At 49.8% G+C, this 22,390-nt stretch overlaps 1 protein-coding gene across 2 annotated transcripts in view; it reads right to left on the bottom strand.

Annotated features, from left to right (window-relative positions):
* Positions 1–22,390, bottom strand: part of Ntn1 (netrin 1) — a 200,533-nt gene that overhangs the window by 41,217 nt on the left and 136,926 nt on the right. For both annotated transcript variants that reach the window (XM_052756795.1, XM_052756794.1), the window contains exons 4-5: positions 8,585–8,734; positions 5,210–5,263 (exon numbers count right to left, since the gene is read on the bottom strand). In XM_052756795.1, the coding sequence (XP_052612755.1) occupies positions 5,210–5,263; positions 8,585–8,734 (204 nt within the window). The remainder of the gene's footprint in view (positions 1–5,209; positions 5,264–8,584; positions 8,735–22,390) is intronic.

Here is a 22,390-nt window from a genome sequence, read left to right as displayed (position 1 = left end):
AACAAAACAAACAAAGCATTCACCCACAGTTTTATTGCTTCACTTACTTTTGCTTGGCATTCTGTTGCTATTCTAATTAAGACTTTGTTTCAGCATTACAAAAAGGATGTGTGCTCTGCCCTAAGACCACCATCCTGGGCAGAGGAGCAGACAGAAGCTGAGCACGTCACCTCCACCCCCACTGCCCTGCGTTGGATTTGTGTTTGTTTTCTGTACTGGGGAAGGAACCCAGGACTTTGTGTGAACCCAGCAAGCAGCCTCCTGCTGCGCCCTATGCTCGGCCCTCCTTTAGCTTTGTTACCTTGAGACAGGGGTCTCACTCATTTGTTCAAACCGGCTTTGACCTTGCTCTATAGACCAGGCGGTTCTTGAATTTGTGAGTTTCCTGCCTTGGGCTCCCGAGTGGCAGGATTACAGGCCCGTACCAGCTGTTTCTGTGGTTTTCCTAATTCCTGTTGGGCACGTCCACCCCTGAATCAGCTGTGCTTGCGTTATAATCCCACAACCCCTCGCAACAGGATTCTCGTTTATAAGTTACATAGAGAAAGAAATGGCAAGATCAGATCAGCGGCGCTCTGGGGACCTGAGAGCCCAGGCTGGCCCACATTGCAGATCTCTATAAACTCATTTTCTTTAGCAAAAAGCTGGAGAGGAGACACACACACACACACACACACACACACACACACACACACACACACACGCCTCTACCTCCGTGCATACCTGCTGGCATTGAGGGCAGCATCCTCCAGCACACTGGCTGTCAAGTCTTCTCTCTGGGCTCTCCCGAAAGGCTACACGGTACCCTAGAAAGCCACTCCTGCCCTACCCCAGGGCCACCGAAGCAGTAGCAAAAAGCCCACAAAGGACTCTCAATGGGACAGAAGCTATGAAAAAGGCAAGGCTGGAGAAGAGCCCAAGACCACTGCTGAGAGGTGGGGAACCCACGAAGTGGCTAGCTCCTCACTCCTGGACCTTAACTCAGGTCTAGCATCCACAAGGAAGAAGAGTCTTGGAAATGGGTGGGGGTGGGGGCAGCAAAGGTTACCTTTCCTTTTTATGGGTTTCACCAGCTCTGGAGGAAGGGCTCTTGATGCAGCCCCCGTGTGTCTCTTTCCTACTCAATTCTCAAGGAATTCCTATGGGGCATTCTGAAGCTAGCCTGGGGCTGGATGGTCCTCCACAGAAAGCAGCAAAGCACTCTGCAACCTCCCGCACATCCCTGTGCCTCAGGAAGGATTATAGGGGGGCAGCCAGGGAGTGAGCAGGTGTTTCTGCAGGAGAGGAAGCTCTAGCCAGAGCAAGGGTCCTTCCTCCCCAGGGGCACCAGGGTGAGAGCACTAGGCCCCACCCCTTTCTGTTTCAATAGGAAGAAGCTGTGGTAGCACCAATACCCTCTGAGCCATCCAAACCGGAGCTCCTCCCACTCACCCAAGTGACTCCAATAAAAGCAAATGCAGCAGATCAGGAGCCCAGTTACTAGGTGTGTCCCAGGCAGCCTTGGTTGCGACACCCTTTTTGAGTGGGGGCTTCCTACCTTCCTTCCTGGCCTTCTCTGCTGCAGACCTCTTAGTTTTTACCACCTGCCTGAGAGCAGTAAAGGGTGTTATCCAAGGAAGTTGCCTCTTCAAGGGCTTGATGACTTCAGGGCGCAGTCTCGTCCCTCAGCTTAGCGAATACATTCAGGGCTTACTCATTCTGCTCTGTTATGTGGATGCATGCAGAGTTTCCACAGATGGCCTCACTCAAGGGTCTTCACTCCCTGTGGGAGTGCGCAGTCTGGAAATGCCAAGCGCCAAGGCTCCACTTCCCAGGTGCCTCCCAGACTCCAGCTTAGTGTCTCAGCTAGCCAGCCAGGCTCTCTGTGATAGGACATCCCAAAGGGCTAGCCCCCAGAGCCTCAGCAATGGCTCCTGCTCTGCAGAGCCCACCAGGGCAGGCTGCAAAGATTGGGCTGAGGCCCCAGGCATTGCTCCAAGCCCCAAGTCATACTCGCTAAGGTTCTAACTGAAGAAGCCACAGTCACAAGATCCAAAGGAGTCAGAAAAGGTAATTAGCTAACCAAAGACTGCTAAAACAGCTACCAGTTTAGGAGTGGGTGTGGCTCAGAGGAGGCTGGAGCGGAGCATTCCCACAGCCTCAGGCTGGATTCTCCAGCACCACAGCTGTTTTAGACTTGTCTGTTAAAGCTGAGAACCTTCCGGTGCTTCACACGGGCTTCCTGTAGTCTACAGATGCCTCAGGAGTGCCTCCACCCCTCTCACCCCTTTAGTTGCCCTTTTCTATCAGAAGGTAAAAAGTCAAAAATAATTACAAGAAACCCAAAGTCAAGTTGCAAGGTCCAGAAAAGCTTCCAGGAGACAGACAGCCCACTGAAGTCTATCTTGTCCCAGGGCAAGCTGTGTATCCTACCTCTGCACAGCCCTGGGCAGCCCAAAAGCTCATCCAGGTGAGTCTGTCTACTCACGTGTATCATTGTCACTTTTGGCTAGTCACATGACCACTAAGTATCAAGAACCAAATCTGGGGCCTGAAGAAATAAATGCCTCGGTGGCTAAAAGCGTTTTCTGCTCTTCCAGAGGACCTAAGTTCAATGTCCAGCACCCACATCAGGCGGTTCACAACCAACTCCAAAGGGTCTAATACCCTGTTCTGAACTCAGAGGGCAAGCTGCACATACTCACACACAGACACAAATCTTTTAAAAAAAAGAAGAAGAAGAAGGAAGGGAGGGAGGAGAAGGAAGAGAAAGGAAAAGAAAAGAGAGAGAGAGAAAGAGAGAAAGAAAGAAAAGGAAGGAAGGAAGGAAGGAAAGGAAGGAAGGAAGGAAGGAAGGAAGGAAGGAAGGAAGGAAGGAAGGAAGAGAAAAAAAGAAAAAAGAATTGAAATTCTGGAGCCAAGGAAACAGCTCAACAGATAACACCCTTAGAGTTCAGATACCCAGAACCATGTAAAAGCTGGGCAGGCATGGCAGCTGCCTGACATGCCAGCCCTCAGAAGGCAGAGATGGGGGATGCCCAGGACAAGCTGGCTCGATAGAATAGCCAGAAATGGAGAGCTCTGACTATAGCAAGAGATCCTGTCTCAAAAAATAAAGTGGAGAGCAATTGAAGAAGACATCTGTGGCCAACTTTGGGCCTCGGGCATGTGGTAACATGTGGTAACACATGCATATACACCTACACACATACATATAAACATGCAAATACATGCACACATAAAAATAATCCAATCTCCACTTCAACATCTTCTTACTTCAAAACTACTGTCCCCTAATTCTTGTTTTAGTTCATTGATGGCAGAGATTAAACCTGCATGCCGAGCATGTGCTCAACTGAGCTACACCCTCAGCCTCTGACTTAATTTTTAATTAACAACAACAACAACACTGTGTTTTAAAAAAAAAGTATCCTGTCCTCAGCAAGAGAGAACAGTTTTTTTATTTGTGTTTGTGATTTTCATGAGACAAAGTCTCACTATGTTGACCATTTTGGCCTTGAACTTGTGAACATAAGGGATCCTCCTGCCTTAACCTCTCAAGAAGCTGGGGAGAATAAACTTTAAATTCTAAAAAGAAATCAGTATAGAAAATGACCAGCTCTGTCCTCTGGACCTGGCCTCGTTTAGGACTATGCTAAGAAGGGCAGTGGGCGGGAGATTCCAGCCTCTACAGCTCCACTCTGGCACCTAGCACCCAGGCACCCTGGAATGGGCGTCCCTAGCCCTTGTCATTACCTCTCTCCCAGCAGGGGTTCAACCAGGGGTACTAGAAGTCTCAACAAACTGCCCGGGCCAGGGACATCTCCGATTGTCCCAGCACGACTCCGGCACTCCCACGCAGCTGCTGTGGATACAGATGCTCAAGTCCTGACTCTACTTTCTCTCAAGCTCCCAGGACAGTTTTCCCCTAGATCCAGAGTCAGGTGACCACCTGAATGTGCACGCTCACCTACAGCTCCCTACAGAGACTAGAGAAGAGTCCTCATGTCAATCTGCCACTCATTACCACTCCTGCCCCAGGTCCAGGGTCTCCAGGTGTGGTCCCATACTGACCTCACAGGGCACACCATCCCATGGGGCTCTAAGCTCCCTGTGTGCCCAAACCAGGGATGTGAAACCTCTTCTTGCAACAAGAAGCCCAGTAAATCCTTTCTTAGAATAGTATACACACACACACACACTAAAATAGTCTGGATCTACTACGGTGTGAAAACAGCAAGCACTGAGTAAAGCCATGCTATGAACTTGCTGCGTCTTTCCTTGGGCTGAACGAATGAGGTTGGACCTTGCCTTCTCTTACGATGCTGGGCAGCATCAGGGAGCTGTCCCCATCCGCTCCAAGACAGGTGCGACACTCACCCATTGTTCATTGCTCAGCTGGGTGAGGACACGCTGCTGAAGGCTGAAATACTGCATTGTACAGTATTTCTCACTTACAATAATCTTATCAGGAAGCCACCCCATCCTAAGACAAGGAGAATCTATCCGTACATAGGAAAATACTACTGAAGTCCAGTTATCTGAACTCTCCCAGGTCAATGGTGCAGTCATGTTATCTGTGTGCTTTCTCAATGACAGCAGATGAGCATCCAGTGGCGGGTCTGGGGACTCATGTAATTGCAAAGCAGCCAGGGACACACACAGCATCTCTTGGCATCTGCACCAAGTCTGTAACGTGAACACAGCTATGACTGCTATGGTGAGCATGTCACAGAAACTGCTGGCAGCTGGGGCCGGGACCTACCTTTGTCATGAAGTAAAGGCTGCATTTTCAGGTAACAGGTGGATGTGAAAATGGGATTATCTCCCCATCCTGGGGCTCAGAGCTCCTGAATTCTGGCCATGAACCAGTGCCCAGGGACTCCTTCCTCTCATTCCCTGCCTGGGCCCCTGCAACCCCAGGAAGGAGGGGAATCCTTGGCCCCAGTATTTCTGAGGTTCTGGCAACTTCTTAACCTCCGAGGACAAGGAGGAAGAGTTCCACCTGCAGTTGGCTCCGGTAAAACATTTAACTTTATTCTTAGGAGGAGAGTTATAACGAAGCGTCTGGCAGTTCCTTCTTCAGAGCAGCTGAGGAGACCACTCACATGAAACAGACCCCAGCTGACCGCGTGGGTTGGGGGACACAGAAGGATCTGGGCCTCTAGTCCCCACCCATGTCCCACCACATGGCCAATATAACCAGCGAAAAGCTAAAGGGATGTCTCACCTTCAGGTTCCTCCACACTGCTGGCTGCGGTGGTGGGTGGTGCTACAGGAATCTCTTCACGAGGTTCAGAAAAGGGAGGAGGGAAAATGAGGTAAAAAAAAAAAAAAAAAGACATTATTTTAGTCCTTGGAAAGACAAGGGTGTCAGCACAGACTCCTTCCCCCATGCCCACCCCACAGCTCAGCTCAAAGGAATGAAAAGTTGGGGAGAAAAGGGGTGCTGGCAGCACGGTCCCAGGGATCCTGGGCAATCAGTGTGTTCCCGTCTTCACTGGGAAGGGAAATCAGGAATCTCATCTGTTAAGGAGGGTCAGGAGTCGGGGCAGCGGGAGGGGCTGGCAGTCCACAGGGCTGATGCTGTACCCAGGCCCTGACACGCATGTGCATCTGGGACCTACTGTCTGAGTGTCGTCAACTTGGCTCTGCCCCGGGATTCCTTAGACTCCCTGTTCGTCATGATATGGCTACCTGGGCCTTGTTCATCTACAGTGTTGACCCAAAGGTGGGAGGAAGGATCTAAAGCAGTGACGGTGTGTGAGGGGCTGGGGACCTGCCCTTGGGGAAGCTTCTCATAGCGGCAGATGCATCTGCAGCCTGGCTCTAGTTCCCCAGACTCCCTTCTCACTGGCTAAGGCGTCTATTAGTTGGTGGACTGGGATACGACTGCAGGGGGCAGGGCTGGGCGTGGCCTTTGTTTAGAGTGTTCTCTTCTATCTCAGCTCAGCCCTTCTACTTCCTGGACCCATCCCTGTGCTCCAACTGGTGAAGAAGTTCAGCCAGTCAACTTCGTTGATTCACCCACCAGCTGTCTGAAGTCTGGGCTTCCTTTTTCTAGACAGGACCAAACCAAAAGTCCCTCTAGGGCAATGGTTCTTAACTGGTGGGTCACAACCCCTTTCCGGGCTGAAGGGTTTGCATATCAGATGTCCTGCTTATCAGATATTTATATTATGGTTCATAACAGTAGCAAATTTACAGTTATGAAGTAGCAACGAAATAATTTTATGGTTGGGGGGTCACCACCACATGGGGAACTGTATTCAAGGGTTGCAGCATTAGGAAGGTTGAGAACCACTGGTCTAGAAGGAGCACACAACCACTGGTGAGTGACCTCCGACCTCTGATCCTCCTGTCTGTAGCCACCATCTGACTCGGTGGTGAGACTTCCTCTGACCTCGGGTTCTAGACACCTCAGACCTGAGGCTTGACCTGAGATCTGTCTGTCTGTGTCTCCCAAAGGAACCATGCTTTGTGCCTTTTGGAGGTAAAGACCGTGGACACAGCCCACAGCAAGGGGCAGATTTACTCTCAGTGACTTCATTCACACATCTCTTTGGTCTCCGGTCACAGCAGCTCATTAGGAAGCTGGACGTAAGCCAGGTCCTTTCTTAGTCCTACAAAGCTAGGTTGGTCCTAGCAGAAACTCTCTGGAAACAACGTCCATCCAAATGGCCTAGTCTAAGACTGCAGGTCTACAGAGGCGGATTCACACCAATGGCCACGGGGCAGGCACACTGGCCACCCAAACTCAGTGTCTAAAGCGGGGATGTATACATAAGGCCTGTGGTTCCCCGAGCTTGAGCCCTCCCTTTTCAAAAGCAAGTCCGACAGTACAGCAGCATGTGGGAAGGCACAGGCGCTAGTTTTGAAAGGTCATTTCACGATGCTCTTTTCTGGGGGATTTTGAAACGTTAGTTCTTGTCCTTCTGAGCAACCTGACGGCTCCTCTCCCTCTTTTAAAAAGAGGCTATGCAGTGGCAGAACACGTTTCCAGAGGCCCAGATACACTTGGCTTTCTAAAAGTGTTCATCTCACAGCTTTGGGACGTGCAGAGAGAAAGGTTTCTATATACTGTGAGAGTGGTGTTTGGATGTCATCATGGGAAGGATTTCTTCCCATCCCTTCCTTCAAGTGCTGGAGGTGAACCCAAGGCCTGGGGCGTATGAGCCATGTGCCCTTCCACTGAGAAACAGCCAGCCTAAGCACCTTGTCCATCTCCTGTACCCTGGGAGAACACCAGGATCCAGTCCCTCATTGGCCCTGCAGAGACACCCTGGCAGAGACTCTTGATTCACTGACCAGTCATAATTGCCGTCGGAACCAACAGAGCTGACTTGTTCCGGAAGCAAAGGCCACATGTAGTGGGACAGGTGAGGTGTGGACTGTCTAAGGCTCTCACCTGCTTGAGGCAAGGATGATGACTGTAACTTCTATGAGGAACACTCTAGGCTCCTGGCATAAAGAGACTCTAGGCACCGGCCCCAAGACTCTCGGGCTATTCTGAATCCCCATCACTAATCAGTCACTGGAACCCACTGAGGGACTCAGAACCTCAGAAGTCGAGATTGACTGACTTCTGAAAGGGGCCAAGTAGTAACTATTTCAGGCTCTGTAGGTTATATCTGCTGCAGCTCTGCTGGTCCACAAAAGCAGCTGCAGACAGTGTAACTTTTTCATTCCCTTCTTCTCTTTTTAAATACAGGGTCTCACTATGTAGCCCAGGCTAGCCTCAAACCTGCAATCTTCTTGCCTCTGCCTCCCAAGCACTTGCCCAGTGACTTTGCATGCTTTTTTTTTTTTATTGTGTCTTGAAATAGTATCCTTCCTTTGATTTTTGTTTAAATCATTAAAAAGGTTCGAGGCACTGTGCCACTCAAAAGCAGGCGGCAGGCAGCTCCCCCCGCAGAGCTCGCCAAGCCCACTCTCTAGAGAATACACCTGGTTCCCTGGACTCTGGCATGTTTGCTGAGACTCTCTTCTCTCTGCTCCAGTCATCCCTCCTTGGCTTGGTCAGTCCTAGCCAAGGAATCAACAGGACGAGGCTGGGCCTCGCCAGGTTAGGCTTCCCTTGTCAGCCAGAGCTCATTTTCTGCCCATGGTCACAGCAGTATGACCCACCAGATACGCAGTACAGAGACCTTCAGAGCCAAGGCCAGGATGACCCACCCTCTCCATGTAACGCCTCTCTGGGATCCCCACTCTGGTGCTCTATTCACAGGGGCCATGAACAAGAACCTGAGAAACTTCTCCCAAGGCTTTTGGTCTGCTCTCTTCTGAATCTGCAGCTGCGGCAGCCCCTATCCCCCTGGGGTCTGGGGTCAAAGTGCAATGTAGGAGTGGGGCTCATGCTGGAGTCTTGCTGTCCCCTGCAGCTAGTGACTCAGCATTTGTCAGTACTGAGGGCTATGGACAGGCTGGCTCTAATGTGCATAGCTGCTTCTGAAGGAGCTTCCAGACCTGGAGTCTCTCACAGGATCTCCCTGAGCACCAGTGAATGAAAAAATTCCTATTGGTGATGGCTGAACCCACAGGACATCAGCAACCAGCCCCACAGGGTCCCCCCACCCAAGCAGAGGGGAGGAGGGGATTCACATACTGATGCAGGGGGCGATGGGGGAGCGGCTCTGCTGGTAGCCTTTGGCACAGCGGTTGCAGGTGATGCCCGTCACGCCATCCTTGCAGGGGCACTGGCCAGTGGTTTGATTGCAGGTCTTGCCAGCAGCTCCCACAGGGTGGCAATCACAGGCTGCAAAGAGCACAAAACAGAAGGGTCAGAGAGGCAGTTAGCGCCCTTCCCGCCCAGGGGTGTCCCGTGAGAAAAAAAATGGAGAAGACGAACAGGCAGGCCTAACCACGTCCACACACGTTCCAGAAGATCTGAGGTGGATTGCCTACCTACCAAGAAACAGGAAAACAAAATCAAAATGGACCTACTTCAAAGGGTTGCTTGAAGAACAAGACAAGGGAGCCAGGGAGCACCTTCAAAGCTCAGGAGGAGGGCTGATGCTCAAATATGACGTCAAGGGATGGAGGTGGGGGGGGCATTGGAGGGTGGAGGTACTGGCTTCTCTCCCAGATTTCTCTGTGGATTCCCTAGGTGAAGTAGGGTCTGGATGCTGGTCAGAGGGAGGCACAGGAAGGAGGAGCCCAGGATGCTGCCCCGGCTTGCTCAGCAGCCAGATGCCCAGAACCCAGACTTCTGGGTCACAATAACACTTTAAAACCCCCAACTAAATGGGTAACCGGTGAACTGGCTAACTGTTGTGGGATATCTTTCTGTATGCTGTGAATATGTGTTGCTCCCATTGGCTAATAAATAAAGCTGTTTTGGCCTATGGCAAGGCAGCTTAGAGGCAGGCAGGAAATCCAAGCAGAGATATGGAGAAAAGAAGGGTGGAGTCAGGGGAGACTCGAGCCGGCAGCCCAAGGAGCAACAAGATGCCTGCAGACCAGTAACACCACGGCCACATGGCAAAGCATAGATTACTAGAAATGGGTTAATTTAAAATGGAAGAGCTAAGAGATGGGATATAATTAATATAAGCTTCTGAGTGATTATTTTATAAGCTACCGTGGGACCTCAGGGCCAGGTGGGACACAAGAAAACTTCTGACTACATTTTGGCGCCCCACATGGGGCAAGAGTTTCCACCTAAAACCTGAGAGAACTTACTAAAATGGAGCCAAGAGCAGCTTCCTAGTTGTGTCTCTCAGGCAAGTCGTGATACAGAGACGCTGTGATATGTGGGCTTGAGCTACAGTATGGCGGGTTCAAGGCATGTGGGCTTGACGTACAGCATGGCGGATTCCCGCTGCAGTACACAGAGGTTTCTCCAAGCCATGCAGTGCACTACATGATAGAATTAGCTTTTAATAGAAGAACCCCCCCAGCCCCCCAGAAAAAAAGGTTTCTGGGCTACATGCTGCTATATGAAGGCATAGGAGGCATAGACCCACTGCTTCCCAGAGTCAGCGATGAGCATGGCCAGGAAACATACCTCCACCATGTGGGGAAGCTGACACTGGCAGAGCCAGCAGCCAGGGCTGCCGCTTCAGTCCTAAGCCACACTGCAGTTTAAATCAATGGTCAAAAAAATGATTACAGATTCACAATAAGACAGATTCAGGTGGAGTAAAACTCTCAACGGTTTACAATGTGTGTAAAAGTGTACATAGGCTTGGAAGAGAGAGGAAAAGGATTATAGACAGTTATATAAAGAAATAAATAGTTTTAAAAAATAAAGTCTTTAAAGAGAATATAAGAGCAATATGAAAGTTAAGCCACGTAAAGATGAAAATTACACAAAGAATCTGGATACTACAGATTACTATATTGTTTTTGGGATTTTTAACTGCAGAGAGACATTTAATTGTATGGGCTACCAAGTTAAACCAATATGTATCTTTTAAAGGTATTTTGACTTTAAAATTTATTTCTAAGGATATGTTGCTTTGGAAAAGAGGTTCTGCTTTTGTTTCCACAGAAGATGAGAACCTATAGATTGCTTCCAGGCTAATATGGTTTGATCAACCAAGACCCCCTGAAAGGTCTCCAGTGACAGCCATGGCCCAGATGATCCAACATCCAAAACAGCTTCAAAGCAACTGGTTGAGACGATCCAGCCTCACAGACCACTACAGCCAAGATTTAATATAATTCTTAATTTTCTCAGGATCCCCATAAGATTAACAGTGCCCCCAATAAGCAGGAAGTAACCTAGGGGACTGTGCCCACATTATGGAGTTTACTTTCTTTGTGGCAAAAGTTAGCCACTGGGCAAAAGTGTCCTTACATCCACTGCTTGATAGGATGTTGTATAGACTGGACATGCAGGACTCATGGGAAAGTGACCACTAAACTTTGCCTAAACAAGGCAAGATGGTCTTTCAGGTTCCTGCTCCACAGAGGAGACTGCCAGACATTCTACAGGACACAGGGAGAAGCGACTGAGAGACTCTAGTCCTATAGGCTGAAGATGGATGCCCCAATGTTGCAGAGGAACTTTGGGTGACTGTCCAGGCAGCCAGCTGTCTCTGTCATTTCTAGAACTTCAGAAGTTGCTTATAGTGCATTTCCTGTTTACTTAGGTATTATTATGTTCCTTCTCAGGTCTTTGATGGAGTTAAAGACTAGATAGCTATAATTATAGCTTTCCTTAGTCATGATAAAAGGTAAACTAGATCCCAAACTTTAGAATCACAAAAATAAGATAGATGACAGAGTATTTTCTTTAATTTTGCCAAATACAAATAGACTAGATATTGTCTATAATTCTTGCTTGATAACTGTTTTATTATATGTAAATTTACTGTAAAAATTAAAACCTTCCTTTTGATTAGATAGAAAAGGGGAAGTGCTATGGGATATCTTTCTGTATGCTGTGAATATGTGTTGCTCCCATTGGCTAATAAATAAAGCCGTTTTGGCCTATGCCAAGGCAGCTTAGAGGCAGGTGGGAAATCCAAGCAGAGATACAGAGAAAAGAAGGGCGGAGTCAAGGGAGACTGGAGTCAGTCGCCCAAGGGGCAACAAGATGCCAGCAGACCGGTAACACCACAGCCACGTGGCAAAACATAGATTAATAGAAATGGGTTAATTTAAGATGAAAGAGCTAGGAGATGGGATATAATTAATATAAGCCTCTGAGTGATTATCTTATAAGCCACTGTGGGACCTCAGGGCCAGGTGGGACACAGGAAAACTTTTGGTTACAGGCTAACCTCCTGGGGCCCCCCAGGAATGGAACAGTCAAGCTGGGAGTGAAGCAAGGCCAATGATTTTCAGGTCAGAGGTCACTGTGGGAATCTTATGACCCCCCCTTCTGGTTCTGAAGAGTAAGCGCTGGGTGGCCCCACATCCAACTGCATCCTGAAGCTCCCTCACTGTGTTCTAGCAATGATGCAGTCAGAACTCTGGGGATGATCTCCGCCACCACCATGGGGCTCTAAGCAACATTTACCTGCCCAGGCAGAGGCCACCAAGGCCTCTTGCTAAGTTCTGCCCACCTGTTCCCGAGCAGTGGCCTTACTGGTGAAGGAATGGGGGTCAAGGAAGCCGGGTGATGCCTGTTCCTGCTGCAGGAAGCCCAGGAGGGCAGTGTGTGCCAGTAATGCATTCTGCAGCCATTTCAATTCATGCCGTATGCTGCTGTCTTTCTGTCCCCAAAGGGGGCAAAAATATCTAGGAAAATAAATGAGAATTGAGATTCCCAAAGAGCTAAAGTGAAAAATTCCCTCCTCAATGGACCCTGAAAAGGCAGCCTCTCCCTAGGCCTCCAGCCTGGGAGAGTACAGGGACCAGCATCTGGGAGGGAGATGGGGGAGGGGGATGTGCACATTAGAGCCAGCCTGTCCATAGCGCTCAAAAAGGAGAACAATGTGAGCATATGTTTGTGCCAGTGTTGTGAGGACATGCAAAAACTTCTGGAAGCCTTAGGAGGAGGAAGGGGCTGGGCCTGACAGAATGGAGGATAGAAGGGTTTGGTGGGCTGGTGGTTGCTGGCTCCTATGACACAGTATCTCTGAGAAGCACTGGGACCATTCCCATCTTGCTCCTTTCTTAGATTAGACTCTGAAACATCCCTCATAGCTCTCGCACATTTTGAGCATTTGTTATGCGGCTTATGGTGCAATTCTGAAGGCTGTGGATGGTGAAAGTAGGTCACTAGGGGTGGGCCTTTGATGGCTCCATCTGCCCCTGCTTCCAGTTTTCTCTGCTTCCTGGCTCACTCCACATAAACAAGCTGCCTCCAGCCCAAGAGCGCTATGCATAGACCAGTCACCTCTGCCATCCTGGATGGAAACCCTCTGAGACTGTGAGCCAAACTTAACCTGTCTTCCCTTGAGCTGCCTTTGTTACTACCAAGAGAAAAATAACTAATACAGCATTGGAGATGGGGACATGTCTCTGCTGAGATGTTGTCTTTATCGGTGTACCCTAAATTCAAGCCTGTGCCTTGCCTTTTCTTTTCTTTTCTTTTTTTTTTTTTTTTTTTTCGGTTTTTTGAGACAGGGTTTCTCTGGGTAGCTTTGTGCCTTTCCTGGAACTTGCTTTGTAGACCAGGCTGGCCTCGAACTCACAGAGATCCACCTGCCTCTGCCTCCTGAGTGCTGGGATTAAAGGTGTGTGCCACCACCGCCCAGCTCTTGTGCCCTTTTTTAAAGTTAGCAATGGGAAAGATCCAGTCTTGATGGCCTGTGGGAAGGATGAGATTGAGGAAGGGATGGCTTTGACTTTTTCCTGCAGTAGGAAAGGTGAATGATACGAACACATAGTTGGCCATGTGAAAGTAGAGGGTCACAGCACAGGATCTCAGTCATGAGCCACAGATGTCGGCCTGGGCACAGGCATGTGGGGACACCAGGTTCTCATGCTGGCTGACCTCTCTTGGCCTGCTCTGCAAGCCCATTGGCAGTCCTTAAATTTATACCAAGACCGTCCTCCTTGGATGCCAATGCCATACAACCATGTGCCAGTAACTTCTGGATCCTTAGAAGTTCGCAAAGGGTTACTTGGTCACTGAAGATTCCAAGCTACGTCACACCTAGGCACCAGCACTGGCCCAGAGTGTCTTCATCTTGGCAGGAGCTGGCCCAGCACAAGCTCTGGGTGGAGGAGCACTAAAGACTATGCATTAAGCCCTTCAAAGCTGGTGACCTCAGCCACCTTGGCGGGCCCACTGCTGGGAAGGGTGGGGACCAGAAGAAGTCTGCTGCAGCAAAGGAGGACTGTTCTTGGCATGTATTCTGTATGATCAGCTCATCCTAACAGTTCATCCTTGGATGAGATGTAAGCTAATGCTTGCTGCTGCGTTTCCAAATCTTTTGCCCAAGATTCCATAGGAAGCAAACCCATGCATCTGGTCTAAATGGGGCAGTAGTCTGTAGTACACTTCCACACCAACAAGTCATTATCTATGCATGGAAGTCACTAAAGGGTCACATCCAGGCCACTGTGACCATCACCAGGCTGCATCATGGCACCAACAGAGCAACTGCCAGCAGAGGTATACCCATCAAGACTCCCTTAGACACATCGGCAACATAACATCGACTCAGTCCCCACAACAACCCTGTGTAAACAGTGTGACTGTCGGAGGACAAGGGAACAGGCTGGTGAGGAGTCACCATAGAAATGAGACAGGGAAAGGATCTGCAGCCCTGAGGAGAGAGAATACCAGACTCCTCACCCTCTCAGGATACCCTCCGTCCTTCTGTTTCTTCCAGGGGGAAATAAGCTCTGACCTGTTTCAACCACCGTGAGGCAGGCTTGCTGTTACTTACAGCCAAATGCAACCCGGACGGAGCCCCACCCAGCACTCATTCCCAGTTCCCCCAAAGTAAGGCCTTTTCCCACAGACACTGGAGTAGGATGGCCCAAATTATACCCTCTGAGTAAAGAAGGGTAGGTTTTAAGGGTGATAAGAAAAGCCAATGAATGGCAGTGCCCTTGTGGTAAGGTCCTCTACGCAGGTGTGATGGCTATTCTTAATCGTCCACTTGACTACATCTGGGATTAACTGAGGTCCAAGAGGCTGGGCACACCTTCCAGGGATTTTTTTTCTTAATTAAATCATTTAAGATGGGAAGACCCAGGTCTAATCCAGTTCTTTGAGGTGGGGAGATCCACCTTTAATCTGGGCCACACCTTCTGCTGGCAGCTTATGTCCAGTAAAGGACATAAGTTTTGCCTGCTTGACCTCACCCTCATTGGCCAAGTCCAGTCCAAGGCACTAGAGCCTACTTCTTGGGAATTCTGGAGTATCCTGAAGACCAGCGGAGACATCCAGCCTCTGAACAACTAGTGGGTTCTTGGACCTTCCCTTGGTAGACCACACAGCTATTGTGTGGCTAACTGGACCACAGCCTGTCAGCAATTCTAGTAAATCCCATATGTATAAATATATATATTCGTTCTATAAGTTCTGCTCCTCTAGAGAGCCCTGGATAATACAAGTGGGGAAAACAGAATTCCAACAGACTTTGTCAAAGGGAGTGGGAGCCAGGGAAGCCTCAGGACCCAGCCTTAGGAAGAGAAAGTCAGAGGCTCCTGCTGTAGCCCCTTAGCCTGTAAACATAGAGATGCACATGGATACATGCCTGAGAGCATGCATGCATGCATGCATACATACATACATACATACATTACATACATACATACATACATACATACATTCACATACATTCACATACATACATACATACATTCACATACATACATACATTCACATACATACATGCATACATGCATACATACATACATACATACATACATTCACATACATACATGCATACATACATACATACATACATACATACATTCACATACATACATGCATACATACATACATACATACATACATACATACATACATACATTCACATGCACACCCACACAGTGATTTGCTCACTGCAGGATGGTTAAGTGGGGAATGAGGCAAGGGGAGGGGGGCCTTTTACTTTGTAGGGGCTCCAATGAGGGGATGACCAGAGAGCTTCCCTAATTCTTCAGAGAACAGGGCCCAGGCTGGAACACCCTCTGTCACAGGAAGCCCTCCCGGTGACTTCCATTTCCCTGGAAGCCAGCCATGGCTTTTAGAGGGAAGTCAATCCCTTCCATCCAGGTCGCCAGTCTGCATGGGGCAGGCAGCACCTGCTCATGGGAAATAAGCTACCAGAGGTTTTTTTTTCCATGAAGAGAGAATGTGAGGCCAGAAGGAAGTGTGGGTCCCTGAGAACATGGCACGATCAGGTTTCCCACGAATGTGGCTGGCTGTAGAGAACCCAGGCTGTGTTTGTGCTGGGTCACCAGACAGGGACAGACTGCTCAAAAGAACCCAAGTGGTTTCAGACAGATGACGGGGGACCCAGGCCTGTCCTGTCCCTGCCACTGAATTAGTACCCCCTTCTCCCTGGATTGCAGGTGGCTTCTCTGTAAGGACACTCCACTAAAGGTTTTGTCTCCATACCTAGAGTGTAGACGTTAACCCCACAGCTGCTGTTCACCACAGTGTCCTGGGCCAGGGCAGGGGGAGGGACTTGTGTTGCAGCCTTCCCTGCTCAAGCACTAGTACTGTGCCTGGACCTTATCAATGGAGGGAACTTCTAGGAACTCTGGTATAGTGGGCTTGGCGGCAGCTGGTGCTAACCACGGGCTTCCTATACCCAAGCATGACCCTTACCTTCTACTGGGTGAGCGTAAGCAGAGTCAGGCCCTTCCGGCAGCTCACAGGACCAGCTGGAAGTCTTCCGGGGGCTCCTACGGGAAATCTGGCTACTTTTCCTAAGCACCCTGGCTCCAGGGACTGAGATCAAGTGGGACCCGCAAGAGGCCCCAATCTAGAACACAGGCTTGTAGGAAGGGTGCGGCTCAGCATTGGTCCCTTTGAAGCTGGGAGACAGAACAAGCAGAGAGCCTCAACCCTCAACCCAGATGCCATCTGGCTGTCCTCTAGGCCTCCAGGAGCCCTGGAAACTTATTACTTTGGCCTCGTGTTGAAAGATTGACTCACATGCCAAGCCTCCAGGACGCATACCCCAAAGTCCTAATCCCAGGAGCCTACACATGAGACGAATATGAATTCCTTAGAGGGACTTAGGTAAAAATAGGTCATTGGAGTAGGTTCTAATCAATGACTGGTGTCCTCGCCTGAGACAGGGGATGAGGTACGAGGTGGCTACAGAGGCAAGGCCATGTGAACACAGGATGAAGGTGACCATCTGTAAACCCAGGAGAAAGGCCTGCAACAGATCCCTCCCTCCTGGCTCTCAAAAGGAATCTGCCCAGCTGGTACCTTGACCTTGGATGTCCAGCCTCCAGAATTAGGAGAGATTAACTATCTGTTGTCTAAGACAGCAGGTGCACAGTGCTTTTTTTTCTGGTACCCCAAGCTACCATACCTGTGTTACACCCCACACAAGCTACCTCTTTCCCAGGGGTTCGCCCAGGCCAGGCCGCAGACTTTAGGGGAGATCGCCCTGCCTTTCATCAGCCCGTGGAGTTTCTTGTGGCCTGGCTCTCCCGGGAAAGTCACCAGCCACATTTGCTGAGGGAGAGAAACCTTCTCTATGGTAGGTCACAACCCCTGGGAGATCTGCAACTCTAGCAAACTGGCGGGGCACCTGGTAGGGCTTCTCTGATCCCTGGAATACCTCCCAGCTCTGATTTCCAACCAGCCTCGGAGTGTTAGCCATTTCTAAAAGGGTGGACAGCAAAGGCCTGAGTGGGGAGTGCAGTTGGAGGTCAAGGCCCATCAGAGGCCAGATGGGGTCAGGAATACAGCCTTCAAGCAAGAGATTCTACTGGGGCCCACCCCAGAAGGGAGTCCACCCTTCACACACACACACACACACACACACACACACACACACACACACACACACATTCGTACATGTGTGGTGGTGGTGGTGGTGGTGGTGGTTGGTGGTGGTATCCTCTACTCTTGTCCTGGAAATAGAAACTGCTGGAAAACCAAGTGCTAGTCGTACCTCTCACCAGTCTGGGGGCGGGAGGCACGTTTCTTCCATCTCTGAAGCATCCCAGAACATAAAGGAATTTGCTAGGCAGGGAAGCCATCTTATTTGAAATATCAGGACTCTGCCCCATCAGAGAACATGAGGATCTTTCAAGGTTCCCCCAGGAATGGGTGATAGCAGAACCAATCAGGAGACCACGTGGCTTCCAAGGTCTGCAAGGCTCATTCACAAGGGCTGCCTGCCCCTAACCCTCCTAGGTGAGGGGGCCATGCTGGTCAGGTTTTTTTTGTTTTTGTTTTTTTTTTTTTTTTTTGGTCAGCCTAAGTACAAACTGGGGTCATCTGGGAAGAATCTTTATTGAGACAATGCCTCCATCAGTCAGCCTCTAGGCAAACCTTGGGACATTTTCATTATTGATGTGTGTGTCGGGGGGTCCAGTTCATGTGAGTGGTGCCACCACTGGGCAGGTGGTCCTGGGTTGTATTAAAAAAAAGCAAGCTGAGCAAGTCACGGAGAGCAAGGCAGTAGACAGCACTCCTCCATGGTCTCTGCTGTAGTCCCTGCCACCAGGTTCCTGCCCTACTTGAGTTTCTACCCTGACTCTCCCTCCTTCATGAGGACTGCGAACTGTACATTGAAATAAACTCTTCCGCCAGTTGCTTTTGTTCACAGTGTTTGCCACAGCCATAGAAACTTGACCAGGACAGGGGCACACTCTTCTTCACTTTGAGCAAGACTGGGCTGTACACCTGGACGTGCTCCATAAAGAACACAAAGAAAGGGCGGACTCTGTGGAAATGTGGGCCAAGTGACCCCTCGCTGCTCCAAGGTCAGGAAAGAGAAAGGCCCATGGAAACAGACAGGGCCAGTGTCCTCAGATAGAACAGAGGCCAAAGGCTTCCCGCGTCCCCGTACCTCTTGTTTACGTGTCCAGCCTGATGGCCACCCTGCCCCACTGCTGCTCAGAGGCTGCAGAAGGGAAAAGACAGAGGTCAGCCACAAAGGGAACACTCATCCTTTCTCAGATTTCCCCAGAGAAAGTTGTGGAGCAACCAAGAGAAGACACGTGCAAGAGGCGGCCAAGGCTGCCTGGGCATCTGGAACGGATGGAGCCTCCTGTGGAAGCGAGACGGGAGAGAAGCAGACAAGGGGCAGGATGGGGATTAGATGCTGAACGCAGGACAGGGGTAGCTCTTTGGGATTTCAGAGCTGTGAAGATGGGACCAAAAAGACCCTGGAACAGTGCCCTAAGGTCTCAGTCCATTTTCTGCTGCTGTTACAAAAACACCCTGAAGCCGGTTGCTTGAAAGCAGCTTGCAGGGTACGAAAGCACACACATTTAATCCCAGCATTGAGGAAGCTGTGACAGGAAAGTCAGGAGTTCGAGGCCAACTTTGTTTCCAAAAGCACAGAAAGAAAGAAGAGAAAAGAAAAGGAAGAGTATATTTAACTCACTGTTTTAAAGACCGAAAGTCTACAGTTGCGTGGCCCCATCCGTCTGGCTTCCGGTAAGGGAACACTTGGTTAGCCCAAAGCATGGTGGAGAGGAAGAAAGGGGAACAGCTTCGTGGACGAACACATGTCAGACAAGGAGCCAGAGAAACAACACAAGAGGGCCAGGCTTACCCCGGGTTTCCGTTTGTTAGTGCTGAACTGAACCCAGGGCTGAGCTGTGTACCCTCGGCCCTAAGGGCCAGACCCACTCTCCACTGTCACGGGAAGCAGAGTCACATGAGGCTGACATTAATCCTCTCCCAGGATGATGGACCTGCTGACATTATCATCCTTTACTAGACCCCGCCTCTTTTTTTTAAAGAATTATTTTTATTTATTTATGTGTATGTGCATGTGCCTGCATGAGTTTACAGTGCATTTTATGAATACAGCTGCCTGCAGAAGCCAACGGGTGTCAGATCCCCTGAAACTGGAGTTACAAGCAGTTGTGAACTGCCTGCAGGAGGTGCTGGAAACTAGTCCTCTGGAAGAGCAGCAAGTGCTCGTAACCACTGGGCCAACTCTCCAGTCCTAGGGTCCCACCCATTAAAAGCGCCACACCTCCAGGCCAGGTGGTGGTGGCTGGTGGCACAAGCCTTTAATCCCAGCTCTGGAAGCAGGCAGATCTCTGAATTCAAGTCCAGCCTGGTCTACAGTGAGATCCAGGCCAGGACTACACAGAGAAACCTTGTCTTGAAAAACAAAAACAAAACAAAACAAAAGTTCCACCCCTCCTGACTTTGCTACACTGGGGTCAAGCTTCCCTGTGAACCTCTGAGGGACGCACCCAAGCTACAGCTCTAGGGAAGGAATCTTGTCCATCAATACTGTAATTTGCACAGAGTAAAAGTCACTCCTTTTGGCTGCACACGTCTACAGATTTTTATCACAAATGCGGGTTCTTCTCATCACCGCCTCAGTCAGGGTTCAGAAGTGTCTAGCTCTCTCAGGAATTCCTTCCTTGGCAGTTAGCTTCTAGCTTCACCTTTTGCAAACGTCTTATCTCAGGATTATACAGTCTTTACAATGTCTGCACGTGCAAACGGGATTGCCAGGTAGATCATCTGTGGAGCCCAGCCTTTCCCACTTAATCACACATTTGAGGTTTGTCTGTGGTGGCGTAAGGATCAGTTCGTTTTTCACTAACACTGAGCAGTCTTCTTCAGCGGGCTTGTGTCCACTTTGTCCATGCAGACTCTGACACACCCTTAGGTTGTCTCTAGTTTGGGGTAATAATAAATAATAAATAATACCACTATAATTTTTTTTTTGGACCTACATTTCCATTTCTCTTGGAGAAATACCTGTGAGCAGGATTCTAGCGTTATGACAGATCGGGGTCTCACTTTTCAAGGACATGCTGGGCTATTTTCCAGAGCAGCCATGTGGGATTCCCACCAACAGTGTGTGTGTAACGGCTCCAGTAGGTCCCTGTCCTCGCCAAGCATTTGGAATTGTTAAGTGGCTAATATTTTTTATTTTCAATGAGAGGGATCTCATTGTGATTTTAATTTGCATTTCCCCAACATCAGCTAATGTTTCATGTATTTATGTGCCATCTGTACATCCTCGAGGAAGTGTCTGTTCAAATATTTTGCCCATTTTTAATGAGATCATTTGCCTTCTTGTTACTGAGCTTTCGGAGCGTTCTTTCCACCCCGGTTTCACACCCTTGGTGGAATACGGAACATGTCGTGACTGCCGTCTCTCCACTGGGGCTCTGCTTTCAGAAGGAGCTTCTGGAAATGCAGGCACACCCCTCGTCACTCTTGGCCTTGGTCTTGTACTGGCCTCCCAGGCTTTGGGGATAGGACCTGCCTCCTCTCCAGATGCCAGCAAGATGGCCCTGGCCTGCACTCCCTCCCTGCCCTTAGGACCAAGGGCCCCCTCAAGCCCTCTGCTGCTTCCTGACTTCGGGGCTGTCTGGACTTTGCTTTCTCCTCACATCCCAGGTCTCCTCTCAAATGTCTCATCTTCAAGGACTTACACAGAGCTTCCCCTCGGTGACTTTCTCTTCTAGCGGTTCATTTCTTCCATATAACTCCACCTCATTCCATCACTAGCTTCTTTTCCTTTTTCATTGTGGTCAACCTCCCACCAGCAGGGAGTTAGTTCCACAGAACAGTCGGGCACTCAGCAAACCCTTGCAGAGTCAATGAACAGATGATCTCACTACCAGACAGTCACGTAACTCAGGGCCCGATCTGCTGCCTTCTCCTCTGGGGAAAGGCCATTTCATCCGTCCTGTGCATCTGGAGGAAAGGATGAGGCAGGGAATGGGAATGCCAATCCCCTCACATCCTGGGTCACACAGCAAGCTCAATGGGGCGTGGGGAGCCAATTGTGGATACCCGCAGATAATTCCCACTCTCCACTTCAGCTGTCTGTGTCAACCTCCTCCAAGCCAGGCCTTCTTCTCCCCCCCCACCCCACCCCCGACAGTTGCTAACAAGGCACGGAAGAATAAATGTTTTAGGTTGCATGGCCTTGCCTTTCCTCTGACACTTCAGATCAAGGTGCAGACAGCAGGAAGTGCAGGGGGGCAGGGGAGCCCATAATTCTAAACTGGATTATGGGGCCCGCTGTGATCTAGTGAACTGCAGTCTCCCTGCACCTGTTCTACAGTTGAAGAGGGAAAACCCACCGTGTCCTTAGCATGTTCCCAGAGTGCCACTGTTGCTGCAAGCAGGCGCATGGGCTTGGCCTGGGAGAGCGGCCGATGGGAAGGACCTGAGAACTTGGCCCAAGCACCTGACTTAGTATAGGTGCAGCGGGATGGTGGGGATCAGCCCGAGCTGTGGTGGACTGTGTGCCGGGGTGTGGTCAGGCAGGCAGCCCTCAGATGCAGCTTAGACTTTTGAGTGGTGCTTTCAGAACCGTGTTTGGCTGTATACAGCTGTCCCCACCTTTGTGCTGACCCTCCACAAGCAGCTGCTGGTCACATCTCTGCCACTCGGCTCATCCATCATTTTTGCTTCCGAAGCATGCAAATCCTTTATGGACAGTGTACGGCAGTACCGGGGCAAATCCCCAGCTCCCTGTCCAGTCCTGTGGGAATTGGCCACAGAATCTAACAGGCGCTGAGCCCTTTGAGGGAGGCCGGTTACCAAGTGCTACATTCCACACTAAGAGTTAAGCAAACCTCAATAGACAGGACATGCCTGTCAGATTACCACCTAAATAATTATATTTATAGCCATTAAGTTAGTCAGCTCTGGTCAGAGAAGATCTTTTTTGCAGTTGGTAGTGAGAACTGCAGAAACTCATATCTGGTCTAAGTGTTGAGAATAAGACCTGTTAAATGCTCAGACATGAATGGGATTTCTCTACCACCCTTTCCAGGACTCAGGGATCACCATCAAAGATGGAGCAGAAAGAATCGAAGAGCTGGAGGAAGGACCGTGGTGAGAAGGACCTCGGTGAGAAGGACTGTG

This window comes from Peromyscus californicus, unplaced genomic scaffold (assembly GCF_007827085.1).
Source record: "Peromyscus californicus insignis strain IS unplaced genomic scaffold, ASM782708v3 Scaffold_3__1_contigs__length_106647218, whole genome shotgun sequence".
In the NCBI taxonomy this organism is placed as follows: domain Eukaryota; kingdom Metazoa; phylum Chordata; class Mammalia; order Rodentia; family Cricetidae; genus Peromyscus; species Peromyscus californicus.
Note: the sequence above shows the minus strand (reverse complement) of the source record. Positions and strands in the feature narration are given on the sequence as shown.